This window comes from Mirounga angustirostris, unplaced genomic scaffold, assembly GCF_029215605.1.
Source record: "Mirounga angustirostris isolate CCGP_5_RB_7025 unplaced genomic scaffold, mMirAng1.0.hap1 SCAF_5, whole genome shotgun sequence".
In the NCBI taxonomy this organism is placed as follows: Eukaryota; Metazoa; Chordata; class Mammalia; order Carnivora; family Phocidae; genus Mirounga; species Mirounga angustirostris.
Window position 1 is genome coordinate 87,179,606 of NW_026991713.1, and position 18,652 is coordinate 87,198,257.

Here is an 18,652-nt window from a genome sequence, read left to right on the forward strand (position 1 = left end):
GTGATCAACCCAGCTTAGAAATGGAACTCCTTTACCTGGGCCTCAAAATTTAGTAGACAAGGTTGAATTCTTGTATTTGTTGTTGTACTCTTTTCTCAACCCTCCGATTTATACATATACAGTTAGGGAAAGAAAAAGGGAAGAAAGTAATGCAGGGATTTGTAGTAGGGAAAAATGGTTAAAAGTTTGAAAGACTCATCATTTTGCATATTAAGTTTACCTCTTTATGTCATAGCAGGAGTGAATTATATCACAATATCCCTTCCAAATTTTATTCCTTTTTTTGAATTTCTTTTTTTCCTATTTATAAAGTACTATAGAAGGAAACGTGGTAGGTTTCTGTTTATTGCTTTTTAAGCAACATGAAGCTGTTTGGTTTATTTTTTTTTCTCAGAAACCTACTGATGTCTATTGGCATAAAATGTAAAAGAGAGAGAGAGAGGGAGAGATTTTTTATTAAGAAAGACATTGTAAAACCCTTTGTGTCCATATATCTCATTGAGAGCCTCACGTGACTCAAAAACATGTGCTGGGTATTTATGTGCCCTGCTGTCAACCCTAAACTAATACATCTGAGGTAGCCATCTTCTTCCTTCTCTCATTTCTTTTCACGACTGAGTTAACTTATTCCCCTGCCTTTCACAAAAGAAGTCCAAGAAAATGTAGGCTCAGGTATTAATAGAAAAAATCAAACCCGAGGGGCACCTGGGTGGCTCAGTCGGTTAAGCATCTGCCTTCGGCTCAGGTCATGATCCCAGGGTCCTGAGATAGAGCCCCGCATTGGGCTCCCTGCTCCGCGGGGAGCTTGCTTCTCCCTCTCCTCCCTGCTCCTGTTCTCTCTCGCTATCTCTGTCTCAATCTCTCAAATAAATAAATAAAATCTTTAAAAAATACCAAAACTGATCCAATCTAAGTAGATTTACAGGAATGTATACACATCATCTAAAAACTTTCCTAATGAAATCATTTTTCTAGGTCCCAGAGGAGGGTAGATTCTATGTACATAAAAACAGAGGATTGGGAGCTAAGCTTTCTTAGCTTAGTTAAGAAATTCTTCTGCAGAATTTCTGTGAAATTCTTAGCTATTTAACTTAAGAAGACTTTATGTCTAAATAGTAACTGCAGTGTTGTTGTTGCTTTTAATGTAGTATGTTTAAAAAGACTCCAGGAAAACATTTTTAAAGTTATTATTGGATGGTAGGAGTATGGGGCGGAGTTGGCCTTAGAGAAATGATAGCAGGATTAATAAAAAGTATTTTAAAAAGCACATGCTGTACTCAAGTCAGTATAGCTCCAGAAGACAGGAGCAGAAAGACAAGATGAATGATGTGAAGCTTGCTGTCTTGGGTGGTGAAGGAACAGGCAAATCTGGTGAGTGGTGTTGTTTCCTATGAAATGGTTCAGAGAGGAATATATTGACCTAACAGATAGATATACCTATATAATTATGTATATTATTTTTCATTAGCAGTTTTCATTTTTTTAGTAAATAGTGCAATTAACTGTATATTTATAGCATTTATAGATGGTTTGAGAAAGATAACTGAAGTGTTAATTTATACTTTGTTTAAAATTCATAGGAATCATGGTAAATCCCTCCATCATTGTCCCACCTACTTCTCACTCCAACACACCTGCCCTCACATCCACTAGTAGCCAAACAATAGTCTTGGAATTATTCTTCCCCTCTGAGACTAAGGGTGGAGAAAAGTTCATGGAGACCTGTGGATTTTTTTTTTTAAATATTTTTATTTATTTTTATTTTCTTGAGAGAGAGAGAGAGAGGGAGAGCATGAGCAGGGGAAGGAGCAGACGGAGAGGGAATGGGAGAAGTAGACTCTCTGCTGAGTGTGGAGCCCAGGGCAGGGCTTAATCCCAGGACCCTAAGATCATGACCTGTGCTGAAGTCAGGTGCTTAACAAACTGAGCCACCCAGCACTTACTGTTGTCTATTGGCTTGGATTATTTTTTAAATGCAACATTATTGAGGTGAAAAAACTTAGGATGGGCATGGTTTCATAGATGCTTGGGGACTGAACTACAGCTGCCCTAACTTTGGAAGCCATGGTTTTGTTTTATTTTACTGGATTTTGTTTTCGGTTCCATTATGATGGTCAGGATGTCACCAGTGGAAGTCCTGAACCGTACACCTGGCCAAACCCAGGAGCTACAACAAGATAAACTGACACTAGGAGTCCTTTTTGTGGTTTCCTGGATGTTGAAGTACCAATCCTGTCAATGCTTGATCTTGTCCTTGTTCCTATTAGCACGTGGCATCTTGGAGCCAGATTTAATCCAATAAAGAATATAAAGAGATGTTATAGTTCTTGAATCTCAAACTTAATGAGAACTCTGTTTCTGTTACATAAAGTAAGCTGTCTTACCTGTTTGCATTCATGAATTAATTACCTAGTGATTTGAATAGGCAGATCACTTTCTTTCTAGTCTTTTAATCTTTATAGTTGTACAGTGAAAATCTTGCTGACTATTATTTAGACTAGAATTTAATAAAGCTTTAAGGTCTGCATTAATGCTTGGTAATTTTTGAGCTGAAAGATAAAACCTTATGTACATAGCTAAGTTGTCTGTGTTCTAACACAGAAAAGACCCTAAATCCAGCATGTTTGTTTTGCAGCCCTTACAGTAAGGTTTCTTACCAAACGATTCATTGGAGAATATGCCTCTAACTTTGGTAAGTCACCACTTGAGACTTTTTTCACCTTTAAAATGTCAGCATTTTAATTAAATCACAATTAAGCTCACTGAAGCATTTTGATAGAATTTTCCATTGTTGCACTTTTAAGCAACTTATTTATTCAGATTTTGGTTGGAAATGCCAAAATACGTACTTGAATTGAATGTTCTTTTATGATAAAATTCACCCAACTTGATGTTAAGTGAGATGGATTAGAAAGTCTGTTTGTTTCAAGCTAGAATTAGAAGAATATTAAAACTGAGATTCTCCCCCCAATATTGCAAAGCATGTGAGTATGAATAATTTCGTAAACTATAAAACAGTTCTGAAATTAAATAAACATCTGTTGAAAGATAAGGACAAATTAATTACAAAAGCACTAGAACTACAAAATAAAGCTTATTTTAATTGTAAAACAGTGTGAAAATAACAGGAAAATTATGCCTTGATTAAAGATCATATCATAATTATCTAGGTTGCTTATCTAAGTTTCAGAGAAATTCTTAAATAGGTGCCAGAGCACCTTAATATAATCTTAGAATCATTTTACTAACTCTGTTCTATTTTTTATTTTGATCAGAATTAGTATAACATATGGGAAATACCACAGTGGGACATTAATAAAAAGTGAGGAATTTTGCCAGAGTTTTGAGTATATTTTTGGCTCAGCAATTAATCAATATAATGGTACTAATATCTCACCTGACTTAAGGCATGAGGGAAAAGGGTTTTTGCTTTTTGTGTTTTAAACAAGTACAACAGATTTATAAAAAAATGTATGAGAATTGGGATAAAGGGGAATGATTTTGATTTTTTTGTTCCATAATTCCTAGAGTAATAGAAGTTATCATTGCAAATGTGTTTTCCATAAGAAACAATTACCCCCACCAAAAAATATTTTTTAGCCTCCATTCAGGAGGCTAAAATTGTTAGACATTGTTAGGCATTTAGATAATGTCTAAAATTATTAGACAATTTTAAAAGTACCTTTAAAGTATTGTATCGCTTTCTACATGTATCTAATATACTATTTCAGTCAATATGACATTGTGAACATTTTAGGGAAGGTGTTTGGAAACTGATTAAAGAAAGCAGAAATACATAGAAAGAGAAATTCCCTATTGTCTCATTTCTCACGTCAAAAACCTCAGTCAGAAATGTCAATATAACACAAAATAGGAGTCAGGCATGAAAAAATGTTCCAGAATGACAAAACAAAGCAAAACATAACATAAATAAAACCATACCCCAAAATAACAGCAGTAACAACAACAACAAAATCTCCTTAATCTTTTATAAGATATAATTATATAAACAAATGAAGTGTACACATTTCTGGCTGGTACATTTCCATTAAAAAAAATAAGACTTAGAGACATTTTGAAAAAACAACCAAATGAGCAAAAGGTCGTCCGTGCATGAGGACAAACTAGCAAAAAATGACTCCATCTTGTAAATGAAGACCAGAAAGGGAAAATAATAAAATTCTACAAAGTTAAGAGTTAGTGACCCCTGCTGGCAGTTTTTGAGTTTTGAGTAGATATTTTTAAATGTCTAGAAGGAACTTTTATGGTTCACAGTCAGAAGTAAGCCTGTGAAGTTAGAAGGAATTGTCTGAAAACATCTTTTAAGGCTTAATGAAACTGTGCAAATTTCATTAAATGTAACCTAAAAGGATTTTAAAATTCATTCTTAACCCCCTGAAGTTAGTTCCCCAAATGTTTGCTACATCTTTTTAACTATGGGTTACATTGCCAGAATGGGACGTGATTTTTTTTTGTCAGTGTGCATTTTGGAGAGAAGTAGGTCTTTTATTAAACCCTGGAGGAAAAGTTACAGAAAAGTAGTCCTTTATTCATTTAACTAATATTTATTGAGCACCTACCATGTCCCAGATACTCTTCTAGGTAGGGAAGCTATAGCAGTGAACAAAAAACACAATTATCCAAGCCCCCATAAGATTTATATTCAAGAAGTAAGGGTCAATTTAAAAAATTAAGTATAAGTTATGCCACATTTTGATAAATGCTATGAAGAAAAAACAGCCTGGTGGAATGGCACTAATATGGTATGTGACCATTTAAAATTGGGTAGTTAGGGTAGACGTTGCTGAGAAGGTGACATTTGAACAGAGGCATGAAGGTGGTGAAAACTGAGCCATGAATATATCTGGAGGATTACATTCCAGGCAAGAAAAACAATTACCAAAATTCTCAGGCAGGAACTTTCTGAAAAAGTTGAGGAACGGTATGGAGGATGGTGTAGCTCGAGTGCAAAGAATTTGAGGGAGAATAGCCAGAGAAGTCATGTGGGACTAGACAATGAGGGCCATTCTTAGGCATTTTAAAGGCTTTGGTTTATCCAAGTGAGATGGGGAGCCATTGGAGAGATTTGATAGACAAGTGATATGATTTGGGTACAAGGTTCACTTTTGTTTCTGTGTTGAGAATAGAGTAGGCATAAGAAGGGATTTAGGAAAGGGGTAAAGCAGAGAGATAAATTAGGAGGTTTTGTAATAATCTAAACAAAAAATAATGATGTATTAACAATGGAGATGATGAGAAACAGACAAATTCAAAATATACTTTAAAAATACAGTAAAAAGGAATTTTTAATAGTATAAATATGGAAGGTAAGAGACAGACAGGATCAAGGATGACTTAAAGGTTTTAACCTGATCAGCAGGAGATATGGGTATGTCATTTAGTGAAATGGAAAACTGAAAAACAGTCTTTTCAGTGAGATCTGGGATTCAGTTTTAAGTGTGTTCAGGTTTAAATGTCTATTCGGTGTCTAAAGGGAGATATGCAATAGCAGGAGTTGTTTGCATCTGAAGTTCAAGGAAGAGTTCTAGGCTACAGATATAAATTGGGTTCATTAGCAATAATTGTTCTATAAAACTCTGAATGAGCTTAGCAAGGGAGTATATAGAGAGGAGAGATCCATAAACTGGACCCATGTTTGGAGAGTGAGAAGACATGATGGGACAAATAAAAAAGATTAATAAAGAGCAACAAGAAATAAAGAAAAAAAACCAGGGGAGTATGTTGCCTTCAAAGCCACATGAAGGAAACATTTTAAGGAGGTAGGAGTGGTCGACTATATTAATGCTACTAGGGCAAGTAAGATCAAGATATAGAATTAGCCATTGAATCTAAAACCATAATTTTGATAAGAACAGTTTTAGTTAAGTAATTGGAGCTAAAGCCTGATTGGGATAATTCAAAGAACACGGGGGAGAGAAATTGGACATGGGGAGTTAGATATTTACTAAAAAAGCCAACAGAGAAATGGGGCAATAGTTGAAGAGGTTGGGGGTTCTAAAGGATTGTTGTTAGAAATTCAGCTGTTAGTAATGATATAGTAAAGAGGAACAATTTATGATTCAGAAGAGAGAGGTAGAATTGGTGGGGTCATGTCTTTCAGTAGATCAGATTAAATGGTAACTAGTTCCTAGTGAATGGATTGGCCTTACATAGAAACACAGATAACTCATCCATAGTTATAGGATGGAAGATAAGTATATAAGCACAATAGCATATAGTTGAATAGGTATGGTGGTGAAGTTTATTTGTAAGAAATATATATCTATATATATGAGCATACATATATATATATGAGCAAATATAACAAATAAATGTATTTGACCACTAACATTTAAAAAAAGCCACTGTACTATTCTACTAGAAGATAACCAGTTGAATTTGCAAGACTGTAATCCAAATATGAGTTTATTTTTTTTTATTCTGGAGTATTTCCATACTGCAACGAATATATGCATATTTTGCAGAATCTATCTATAGCAAGCATTTGTATTTGGAAGGGAAGCAACTGAATCTAGAAATATACGACCCCTGTTCTCAAGTAAGTAAAACAAAATATGCTTTTATTTTATTTTATTTTTTCAATCATGATTTGAAGAAGATTGGATAAGAGCAAGTGAAAATAAAGTTGCCAGTCTTAAAACTGAAATTTATTCTCAATTTTAATTAAAGTTTTCAGAGATTATTTTTAATATTATAAATTCCATTATCTAGCTTCTCTTTAAAATTATGACAGAAATTATAGTAAAATTTCTTTAAAATAAAAATATTAGGTTGCATTTATATTTCTAGGAGGTCATAGTATAGCTATTAGAAATTAATATTTTAGGGGCGCCTGGGTGGCTCAGTCAGTTAAGCATCTGCCTTCAGCTCAGGTCATGATCCCAGGGTCCTGGGCGTCGGGCTCCCTGCTCGGCGGGGAGTCTGCTTCTCCCTCTCCCTCTGCAGCAGCCCCTGCTTGTGCTCTCTTCTCTCTCTCAAATAAATAAATAAAATCTTAAAAAAAAGGAAGTTAATAGTTTAATGGCTTATCAATTCAGTTTATATTTTCACTAAGTTGTATTTGTAACTAACCACTGCCAATAAACCATAAGCAAGGTAGATTTTTAGTACAAACTCCTTTGTCTATTCAAAGACAAAAAAGTTAAAATAGGATTATCTAAATAAGAGAAGGAATGGTCAGCTGTTCAAGATTTCAGAACAGCTCCAGGAGACAGATTCATTTAGCTATGTAAAATATCCCTTAAATGTTTTTAGCTAAACCTTATCAGTGGTTTTTTTTTTCTGATTTAAATCTAGTACCAAAAATCAATAAATAATCCATTTACTAATATTGATAGAAAACATTTTCTTTTTTCAAAACAAATATGTGAATATTAATTCAAAGGGCAATTATTAGAGCTTATCCAACTTTCAAAAAAGTAAAGATATTTTCTTAGAGAAAAGTTGCAAATGAGATAGATAATAAAACTTTATTACACTTCCTCTTTATTTTAAACATTTAATCACTTTTAATTAAAGAAAGAGTGATAAGGAAGAGAGGACCAAAGAAACTACATTTTAGAAAATATCAGTCTTTGGCTTATTAAAGTCTCTTTTAGGTGAACTGGTTTTCCATTAATTAATTGTCTAAAGTGTAAAATGCAGGTGGACTATCCCACCAGTCTCAATGTGCTTGATTTATTTTCAGCCGCAGAAAGCAAAAATTTCCCTCACAAGTGAGCTGCACTGGGCAGATGGGTTTGTTATTGTGTATGACATCAGTGACAGGTCCTCATTTGCTTTTGCAAAAGCACTGATCTACAGAATTCGGGAGCCACAAACTAGTCACTGTAAAAGGTAAGATATTCTTCATTCCTCTCTCCTTTCTTTTGAGTAAATCATCATACAGCTATAAGCATCATTAGGAAGAGTTTAATACAGCCTTCCAATTACAAAATTTAACAGCCCTGAACAATTCACCTTCCATTCCACAGGAGTTGCACATGTAGTAAAAGGAATAAGATGAGAATACTTTATATCCTGGCTGACATAAACAGTTACTTGCTCTGAGTAAATGGCTATTTTACAAGACAGATTCTATTGTTAACATGACACTCACTTGCAAAATCATAGTCCTCTGTACACAAGACAGTTCACTTTCCAACCTTTTCATTCCCACAAAAATGTTAAGGATACTAAATAAATCCAAATTCATTACATTTGGCATCCAATTCCTAGTGATTGGGTTGTTCAATCTATCAAAGCAAAATAGACTGATTAGTCAAACCATTACAAATTCTAAGTATGAGAATACATTTTTCTCTGTTTCACCTCCTAAAATAAAGAGCTGGTCAATGATTTCCCATTGTTAGTTGTTTTGACACGAGTAACTATGAAGGAAGACAGAACTGTGCCTTAAACCTTCTTGTATTAGTAGATATAAGTTTAACCATACGAATTTCCCATTTAGCTTTCCTTATTTTTTGTTTTAGCCTTTTGCATTTAAAATATTTATGTTTGTTCAACATGCTGATATAAACGTTCCTTTGTGCTCTGGATCAGATCTGCCCTTAGAGTCTGAAATAACATTCTAATCTGGGAATCAAGAAACACAGTATTAGTACTGAAAATTCATATATGTGTTTTTATATCTATTTTAAATGCCCACTATCAAGAAACCATAGATAATAATTGATAAAGGGTATTTCCCTGGAGTCAACTGGCATACATTCTTGTTTAGATCTGATTGACCTTAGGTAAACCACTTTAATCTCTAGACCTAATTATTCTGATTATAAAACTGATAGAAACATGGTAGGAGAAAAGGATGTGATTCTTCTAAGGTACCTCACAGCTCTGATTTCCTCTAATATTACAGAGTTTTATTTGAACTCCATTGTTTTAAGCATTAAATGCCTCATATTTAGGCAGCATAACTTAGGTAAAGGATAGTAATAAACTTCTTTTGCTATTCCTCCAAATCAAAAGAATCACTTAAGAACACTCAAAAACATAAAAACACCTATACTTGATGTTTTTCAGGCAATTTTCTTAATGCACTAAATAATTTTTCAAATATTTCCAGTTCTCAATCTGTAGATAGACTAGAATAGCAAAATATGTTACTGTTTTATAAAATTGCATCTGATATTTGTGAGTCTTCAAAATATTTCACTTACCCTTCCCCATTAATTCTTTACAATAATTTTCTGAACTATACAGAAAAAGATAGAAATACCCTCAAAAGCCTAACACATACTGTGCTTTCCCCCTCACCACTCACACCATCATGTGAATGAAACCAACTTTGAGCAGAATATAAAGACGGTATCTCTTCAGAGTTGCAGCCTGCATTTATCCATCTTTTCCCCCTAAAGTAGATAACTTGGCAGAGTTCCATAGCATTTGAGGACTAGTTGTCTTACTATATCCTTCAAATTCTGTTTTAGAAATGTGTCACTACAACCAAGGAGAAATATTGATATATTGATATTTGCTGAAGACATTATCTTAACAAAAAAAACATATTTCTTAAATAAATAGAAAAATCATACAAGGTCATAAGATCATAACATTTTTCTCTAGAGTATAGTATAATGGATATTAACAAAGAACAAACAGCAGCGCGTATTGAGTAATATTTTCCCTGGGAAAATTATATCTAAATTGTTCAATTACAGTAACTCTTCAGTAAAGAGACATTAGTCTTCCTCTTTCAACTGATAAGGAAATGAAAAATAATACTTGGTAAGCATCTTTTGTTGGCTGTCACTCTGCTAGGTATTTTTATATCCATCATTTAATTTGATCTCTATGAGAATTCTGCATAATGAGTGCTGTTTTGCCATTGTTTTACATATAGGAAAGTTGAAAGTGAAGTTGAAAAGTAACAGTCATGCCTTATTAGTAAACAGTCATAATTCAAGAATAGGTTTATATCAATGCAGATCCTATGCTTTAAGAGTCTTGCTGCTTTTGGGTCACACACTACGTTCTATCTAACGTAATTTTGTAAGTAAATGGGGATATGTGTCATACACATACATATGACGATAAGGAACACACACACACTATTTTTTTTTTCTTTTGGTCTGTAATTCCTTTTGATATAAACCTACTTAATGAGAAAAAAAAAAAGGTTAAAATAATCTTGCCAGAATTGTGTTCTGTATTTCAGAGCTGTGGGATCTGCCGTGCTTTTGGTTGGTAACAAGCGAGATCTGTGTCATGTCCGAGAGGTTGGCTGGGAAGAAGGACAGAAGCTGGCTCTGGATAACCAGTGCCAGTTCTGTGAATTGTCTGCAGCAGACCAGTCTCTGGAGGTACAAATGATGTTTACCAGAATTATCAAGGACATCCTGACAAACTTCAAACTCAAAGAAAAGAGAAGACCCAGTGGATCGAAATCAATGGCTAAATTGATCAATAATGTATTTGGAAAGAGACGGAAATCTGTTTAGCAGACATATAATCCTAGGGGACTTATTATATCAGAGAGTTCCAAATAGTCACGTGATAATTAAATGTACCCTTTGTATGCATTTTTTTTAAATAATACTCTTCGAGATATGAAATGACCGAACATAAGCCACAGCTGTGTTTTCAAATACATACTTTGCCTTTTTGGTTGTTTGAATCTTGTACACCCTGCTTCACACTAAACCTTGTTCTTTTTTACATAGAATAACACTATAACTACTGATGCATTGCTATGCAGTTTACCTTGCCAAATAAACTCTGCTTAATAATTTTATTAAACTACCGTTCCATAGGTCTCAGTTGACCTTTCTTTTTTTTTTTAAAGATTTTATTTATTTAACAGAGAGAGACACAGAGAGAGAGGGAACACAAGCAGGGGAAGTGGGAGAGGGAGAGGCAGGCTTCCCGCCGAGCAGGGAGCCTGATGCGGGGCTCGATCCCAGAACCCTGGGATCATGACCTGAGCCAAAGGCAGACGCTTAACGACTGAGCCACCCAGGCGCCCCGACCTTTCTTTTATTTATTTCTTTTGAGTGATATTTTGTATAGTTAATATGTTATAGTGCTGAATTTATGAATTTGTGGAAGTTCACAATTTAGTCGAACTGCATGAATTTAATTCTGAAAATTTTAATTTTGAAAAATACTTATTACTCATACTACTTATTTTACTTATAACTTAGGCCTTGAGAAGCTAAATTCCTTGCCTGTAAGTATAGTCTGTATTTGGTCTGATGATGAAAAATTCTGCCTCTCTTCGTATTCTTTGCTAAGGAGGGTAATTATCACAGAGAGATTACCTTATACAGCTTTTCATATAAAAAAGATTAGTTGTTTTAGTTCATATAGAGATCCATACATCACAGGGAAAGAGAAAGTAAATGCTGGTTGGTAAATATATAACCTTGAAGACCTTATTGCCCTGAAAGAAATATTGTATTAGACAAACATGTTGGGCCTTCTCAGATTTCTTCGAGTACTGTTTCCTTAAGAAATCAACTGTTTACCCTCCGGACTTCAGTACCACTGCCACTGGCCTCGCTGCATTGCAAGTCATGGTCCTAGACCTAACTTCAGCCATCACTGATAATTAAGGTTAGATCTCCGAGAAGTTAAACTGAGGATGCAAGCAACGCTACATACATTGGTTAGCATGTATTGGCAGGAAACTGGGGGCCAAGGCGGAAGAAGATCTTGAGTAGAGGGTGGTAGGCAAACGGGGCACAGGTGACACAGCATTAGGCTGCAAAGGGGAGAATTCATTGACATGCCGTTACTCGCCACGAGTCATGATTCCACATTATAGGAGGGACACCTAGAGCTCATCCATGTAGCTTCGCTCTTCCTTAGGAGCCTGGCCTTGATACACTAGAGTGAAAGTAGTGGAAATAATAAGACATTGTGTAGTAGAATACAAAATAGTTCAGAACATTCATAAAGATAGGGGAGTTAGAACTGATATGGTATACGTTGGCCCAAGAACCCGCCATCTTACTGTGTTGCTTGGGACAATTCGAGGAATTTCCTTTACTGAGGAAGTGAGGAGGTACAGACAGCTTTGAGAAGCTTAACAGTGACTGTGCTTACAGGTCAGAATTGGTAGTGGGGATGTTGCCATCGAACTGTGCTCATCAATATCAGCGCAGGTGATAGAATCCTGGAAGAGTAGAAGCTGGATGCTGGCATGTAACTTGCTGCCTGTTATCCACCCACTCAGCCCCCAAAGATATATATAATGCTATGTCCGGGGCAGAGGCTCCGTTTCTAACACTGGCTGGTTGGAAACTTAGAAGTGACATGCTCAATCAGCTATATTGAGGCAAACTCCATATTATAAGCCCAGGCATTGTTTCCATCCATGCCACTATGACCACTATTATCCTGGATCCATTTTGTAAGCATAAGGATGGCCAAGAAAAGAGGCAGGTTGATATCTGCAGGGCAAAGTAACTTCTCATTGGTGGATGCTCTCTGATGGGCAGTAACATGATACACAGAGATCTGTATATTTTATGCCCTCTCTGAGAGATCCATTCATACACTTTTTCTCTAGTCTTTCTTTCACTGTCTTCCAGTTTTGTTTTATTTTATTTATTTATTTAAGATTTTATTTATTTATTTGAGAGAGAGAGAGAATGAGAGAGAGCATGAGAGGGAAGAGGGTCAGAGGGAGAAGCAGACTCCCTGCTGAGCAGGGAGCCCGATGTGGGACTTGATCCTGGGACTCCAGGATCATGACCTGAGCCGAAGGCAGTCGCTTAACCAACTGAGCCACCCAGGCGCCCTTCCAGTTTTATTTTATACTGATCTCTGACCAGCTGGCAAAACCAACGATGGCTGCCTAGAAATCTATACCATGTGCCACCTTTCCTAACATACAAAGGGGAGACAACCAAGTGTACCTTTTAAAGCCTGGCAAATGGGATAATGAACTTCCTGGTAACCTCCGTGTAATGAGGCACAGTCCTCTTATGGCTCGCACTAATATCTCAAGCTTAGGGAAGCTTTCTATCAACTCAGAACATTCAGATTAGATTGCTATGTAAATGAGAAACTTTTATTGTGTAATGTTATTCTAGCAAATTCAGTGATACAATATTTTTGGTCAACTATTTATAGGGATTTTGTTAATCTTTTATAGTGTCAATATTGAGTAACTTTATATGTATATGTGTATATGTAAATATATATATATATCAGTTTAACCATTATAGCTTAATGTTTTCATTTTATTTTTTTCTCATTATTCTTTTGGGTAATCTCAGTTTTAGAGATTTGGTCTTCATTCTTTAAAATTATTTTCCCAGTTTAAGAAAGATTCTTTTAGGATGATTTTGTGTGAAAAACAACCTATTAATTCATGTTATATATAAGAACTCTAATGTCAAAATGGTATGGAAATTCTTTAATAGTTTAATCCATGCATATGTGTCTGTGATGAGTCAGAGTTCAAAATTCCTCTGTTAAGGATATTAATACTTGTATATATTTTTAAATTTCATTTATTGTACCTTGATTTCTTGTCAGGATGACTTGGGATGACACGTCTCGTTATAAGGAGTCAATGGAACATAGTGATGTAAACAGACGTTCTCATACACACACACACACACACACACACACGATAATTATGTGAGGTGATGTGTTAATTAACTTGATTGCAGTTTGACTGTGGCAATCATTTTACAATATATATGTATATTAAACCATCATATCACAACTTTATTTTTCAATTTACCTCAACCGGGAAAAAAACCAGTTTTACATTAAAAAAAATATTTACATTTTAAGTGCAGTTTCTGTGAAGCAACTTTAGAAATGCACACTTGATTATTTTCCAGAGTGATATTTAAAAGTATTGGATTAATTTCCCCTTTTATGCTGTGACAGTTTTAAAACATGTTCACACATTTTTTGACACTTCTCCCATCAAAAAGGTTAAGTCTAATTCCCCGCTCCATGATTGTGGATCACCCTTGTTGACTCTCTTTTAACAAACAGAAGAAGGTGGGAGTAATGGGTAGGACTTAGGAGACCAGGTTGGGAAAGGTGCTAGAGCTCCCATCTGTTCCTTGTCATCTGTTCTCAGCTGTCCCTTCTGTGCCTCCCTGGGACTCAGCTTTGGGAGCCACGAGTCAACATGTAGGAATCAGGCTGCCCTGAAGGCACCTGACTGGAGATACCACATGGAATTAGTAACCACACAGTCACCCAACATATGAGCAAATCTTCAGGTGATTCTAGCCTCTAACCTTGGACTAGCCGATGCCAAATAGAGCAGAGATGAGTCAGCCCACAGAATCTTGCCCCAATTGCAGGTTTGTGAGTATAATTAATATCGTCGATGTTTGGGGGTTGTTAAACCATTGCTTTGGAGTTGTTATGTGATAATAGATAATCAGAACAGATAACTCATTAAAACTTTCGGCAATTCAGACAATACAAAATATTTGGCTTTCTTCTTGGGGAAAAACAGTGAAAAAAGGATTCTTCCAACCAGCTTCAAAATAGTCCAGAACCTGAGGTTGTCCCACTGTTAGTTTTCTTGGGAATGTAATTCACATGTAAAGCAACTTGCAAAAACTTAATAATGAATTACTGTTTTCCAAAGTGAGAAAACCATATCTGCTTACAGAGAAACAAATATATCAACATTGGACCATAGAATATTGTAGGTGGAGGGTAGCAAGTGTGTCTATAAATCTCAGAGATAGTTAAGTTCTAGCACGAGGCTAGGCTGCTTCTAGCAAAAAAGATAATGAGGGGCAACAGCTGAGGAAGGGAATGCCAAAAGGGAGGGGCCTTTAAAATGGTTTTGATTTAATACAAGGCATGCACTATTAATAAAGAGGTTGAATGATACCTGTATGTTTTATAGGATTATAAATTGGCTGTAGTAAAATATTTTACATCTTAGATGACTAGGTATTGTTTCAGCTTATTATGGGAGATATCTAACTGGAGTTGACTGAATTGTATTAATCTGAACCTAGTTTAATGATGCCTTAACATTTTTATGGGGGAATTTAATGTTTGCAATATCCATGTTCCTTATTTGAAAGCGTGACTTATAGGTTTCTCATCTTCCTTAAATTATGAAATCCTTCAGCTAATAAAGGAAAATGATTACAGTTTGCAAAAAAGGCAAAGTCATTTAATAATCCATATAACTGTCTATTGTAGGATTTTGCATAATAATTGTAATTTAGCTATTAGGGATTCTAAAGGCAGTTATCAGTCATAGTCTACAATTCTGGGGGAATCAGGCAAAGCCCAAATTATTTAAAGTATTTTAAATTCCCAAAGGAAAAAAAGACACACTATAAATTGGAAATATACTTTATAATGACAATGTATTATTTCAAAGCAAAGAAGAAGGTCATCATAATTTTCAAATGTATAAACTGCCAAACAGATTGTTTTTCTTTCTTTTGGAAAAAGATACAATTTAAGTTTACTTTTAATAATGGAAATGTAAGTTCATCTAAGGAGGGAATTAGCAGACTATAAAGTGTTGTTGCAATATAGAATTTCACCAACATTTAGTAATCCTGGAACCACTAAGGCATAAAAAGTTAAGAAAACAAAAACAAAAACAAAAACAGAACATTGAAGATGAGTAAGAGATGAAAAATTACTTGCCATATATATGAAAGTATGACTGTGAGTTACTGCCATAGTATACAGATCATTTTATAGGACTGAGAATGACTACTTAATAACTAGACACTTGGAAACATTCAAACACAAATTAGACTGGTATTTTTTCCAGATATTAATTTACTTTCAAGGTAATAAATTATTCAGTTTTGCACACTGTGGGTATAGTTCTACATGCAAACACATCTGGGGGGTAAAATTCTTGGGTTGAGTTGGAGGTAGAATGTTTAATTCATTCAAAAAACAATTATTTAAAAAATAACCAGTTGATTGACTTTTATCAGAAAATTTTAAGGCCTAGACTAAAAGAAGTCTATATTTTACTTACACAACTATCTCCACAATAAGAGAGGTTTTTTTAAAAATTTTTTCTTGTTATGTTAATCACCATACATTACATCATTAGTTTTAGATGTAGTGTTCCATGATTCATTGTTTGTGTGTAACACCCAGTGCTCCATGCAGAATGTGCTGTCATTAATACCCATCACCAGGCTAACCCATCCTCCCACCCCCCTCCCCTCTAGAACCCTCAGTTTGTTTTTCAGAGTCCATCATCTCTCATGGTTCGTCTCCCCCTCCGATTTCCCCCCTTCATTCTTCCCCTCCTGCTATCTTCTTTTTTTTTTTCTTAACATATATTGCATTATTTGTTTCAGAGGTACAGATCTGAGATTCAACAGTCTTGCACAATTCACAGTGCTCACCATAGCCCATACCCTCCCCAGTGTCTATCACCCAGCCACCCCATCCCTCCCACCCCCTACCACTCCAGCCACCCTCAGTTTGTTTCCTGAGATTAAGAATTCCTCATATCAGTGAGGTCATATGATACATGTCTTTCTCTGATTGGCTTATTTTGCTCAGCATAACACCCTCCAGTTCCATCCACATCATTGCAAATGGCAAGATCCCATTCTTTTTGATGGCTGCATAATATTCCATTGTATATATACACCACATCTTCTTATCCATTCATCTGTCGATGGACATCTTGGCTCTTTCCACAGTTTGGCTATTGTGGACATTGCTGCAATAAACATTGGGGTGCACGTACCCCTTTGGATCCCTACATTTGTATCTTTGGGGTAAATATCCAGTGGTGCAATTGCTGGATCGTATGGTAGCTCTATTTTCAACTTTTTGAGGAACCTCCATACTATTTTCCAGAGTGGCTGCACCAGCTTGCATTCCCACCAACAGTGTAGGAGGGTTTCCTTTTCTCTGCATCCACGCCACCATCTGTCATTTCCTGACTTGTGAATTTTAGCCATTCTGACTGTGTGAGGTGGTATCTCATTGAGGTTTGATTTGGATTTCCCTGATGCCGAGTGATGTTGAGCACTTTTTCATGTGTCTGTTGGCCATTTGGATGTCTTTGTTGGAAAAATGTCTGTTCATGTCTTCTGCCCATTTCTTGATTGGATTCTTTGTTCTTTGGGTGTTGAGTTTGATAAGATCCTTATAGATTTTGGATACTAGCCCTTTATCTGATATGTCATTTGCAAATATCTTCTCCCATTCTGTCGGTTGTCTTTTGGTTTTGTTGACTGTTTCTTTTGCTGTGCAAAAGCTTTTTATCTTGATGAAGTCCCAATAGTTCATTTTTGCCCTTGCTTCCCTTGCCTTTGGCGATGTTTCTAGGAAGAAGTTGCTGCAGCTGAGGTCGAAGAGGTTGCTGCCTGTGTTCTCCTTTAGGATTTTGATGGACTCCTGTCTCACATTGAGGTCTTTCAACCATTTGGAGTCTATTTTTGTGAGTGGTGTAAGGAAATGGTCCAGTTTCATTCTTCTGCACGTGGCTGTCTAATTTTCCCAACACCATTTGTTGAAGAGACTGTCTTTTTTCCATTGGACATTCTTTCCTGCTTTGTCGAAGATTAGTTGACCATAGAGTTGAGGGTCCATTTCTGGGCTCTCTTCTGTTCCATTGATCTATGTGTCTGTCTTTGTGCCAGTACCATACTGTTTTGATGATGACAGCTTTGTAATAGAGCTGGAAGTCCGGAATTGTGATGCCGCCAGCTTTGCTTTTCTTTTTCAACATTCCTCTGGCTATTCAGAGTCGTTTCTGGTTCCATATAAATTTTAGGATTATTTGTTCCATTTCTTTGAAAACAGTGGATGGTATTTTGATGGGGATTGCATTAAATGTGTAGATTGCTCTAGGTAGCACTGACATCTTCACAATATTTGTTCTTCCAATCCATGAGCATGGAACATTTTTCCACTTCTTTGTATCTTCCTCAATTTCTTTCATGAGTATTTTATAGTTTTCCAAGTACAGATTCTTTGCTTCTTTGGTTAGATTTATTCCTAGGTATCTTATAGTTTGGCTGCAATTGTAAATGGGATTGACTCCTTAATTTCTCTTTCTTCTGTCTTGTTATTGGTGTATAGGAATGCCACTGATTTCTGTGCACTGATTTTATATCCTGCCTCTTTACTGAATTCCTGTATGAGTTCTAACAGTTTTGGGGTAAAGTCGTTTGGGTTTTCCACATAAAGTATCATATCATCTGCAAAGAGTGAGAGTTTGACTTCTTCTTTGCCGATCTGGATGCCTTTTATTTCTTTTTCTTGTCTGATTGCTGTGGCTAGGACTTCTAATACTATGTTGAATAGCAGTGGTGATAGTGGACATTCCTGCTGCATTCCTGACCTTAGGGGGAAAGCTCTCAGTTTTTCCCCGTTGAGAATGATATTCGCTGTAGGTTTTTCATAGATGGCTTTTATGATATTGAGGTATGTACCCTCTATGCGTATACTCTGAAGAGTTTTGATCAAGAAAGGATGCTGTACTTTGTCAAATGCTTTTTCTGCATCTATTGAGAGGATCATATGGTTCTTGTTCTTTCTTTTATTAATGTATTGTATCACATTGATTGATTTGTGGATGTTGAACCAACCTTGCAGCCCAGGGATAAATCCCACTTGGTCGTGGTAAATAATCGTTTTAATGTACTGTTGGATCCTATTGGCTAGTATTTTGGTGAGAATTTTTGCATCCATG

The 18,652-nt window shown here is 35.7% G+C and overlaps 1 protein-coding gene across 2 annotated transcripts; it reads left to right on the plus strand.

Annotated features, from left to right (window-relative positions):
* Positions 1-1,049: 1,049 nt before the first annotated feature.
* Positions 1,050-10,767, plus strand: RERGL (RERG like). 2 transcript variants are annotated; one of them, XM_045873791.3, is made up of 5 exons: positions 1,050-1,371; positions 2,636-2,692; positions 6,486-6,559; positions 7,709-7,857; positions 10,178-10,767. In XM_045873791.3, the coding sequence occupies exons 1-5, from the start codon at positions 1,269-1,271 to the stop codon at positions 10,458-10,460; spliced, it is 666 nt and encodes a 221-aa protein (XP_045729747.1). In that variant the 5' UTR covers positions 1,050-1,268; the 3' UTR covers positions 10,461-10,767. The 2 variants fall into 2 exon arrangements, with proteins under 2 accessions (XP_045729747.1, XP_045729748.1); XM_045873792.3 differs by lacking the exon at positions 2,636-2,692.
* The last annotated feature ends 7,885 nt before the right edge of the window (positions 10,768-18,652 follow it).

Excerpts from the sequence above, each read along its gene's own strand:
- RERGL (XM_045873791.3), top strand. The coding sequence starts at position 1,269 with ATGCTGTACTCAAGTCAGTATAGCTCCAGAAGACAGGAGCAGAAAGAC. Across the intron at positions 1,372-2,635 it reads TGAAGGAACAGGCAAATCTG|CCCTTACAGTAAGGTTTCTT; the intron begins GTGAGTGGTGTT and ends TTTGTTTTGCAG. Across the intron at positions 7,858-10,177 it reads CAAACTAGTCACTGTAAAAG|AGCTGTGGGATCTGCCGTGC; the intron begins GTAAGATATTCT and ends TCTGTATTTCAG.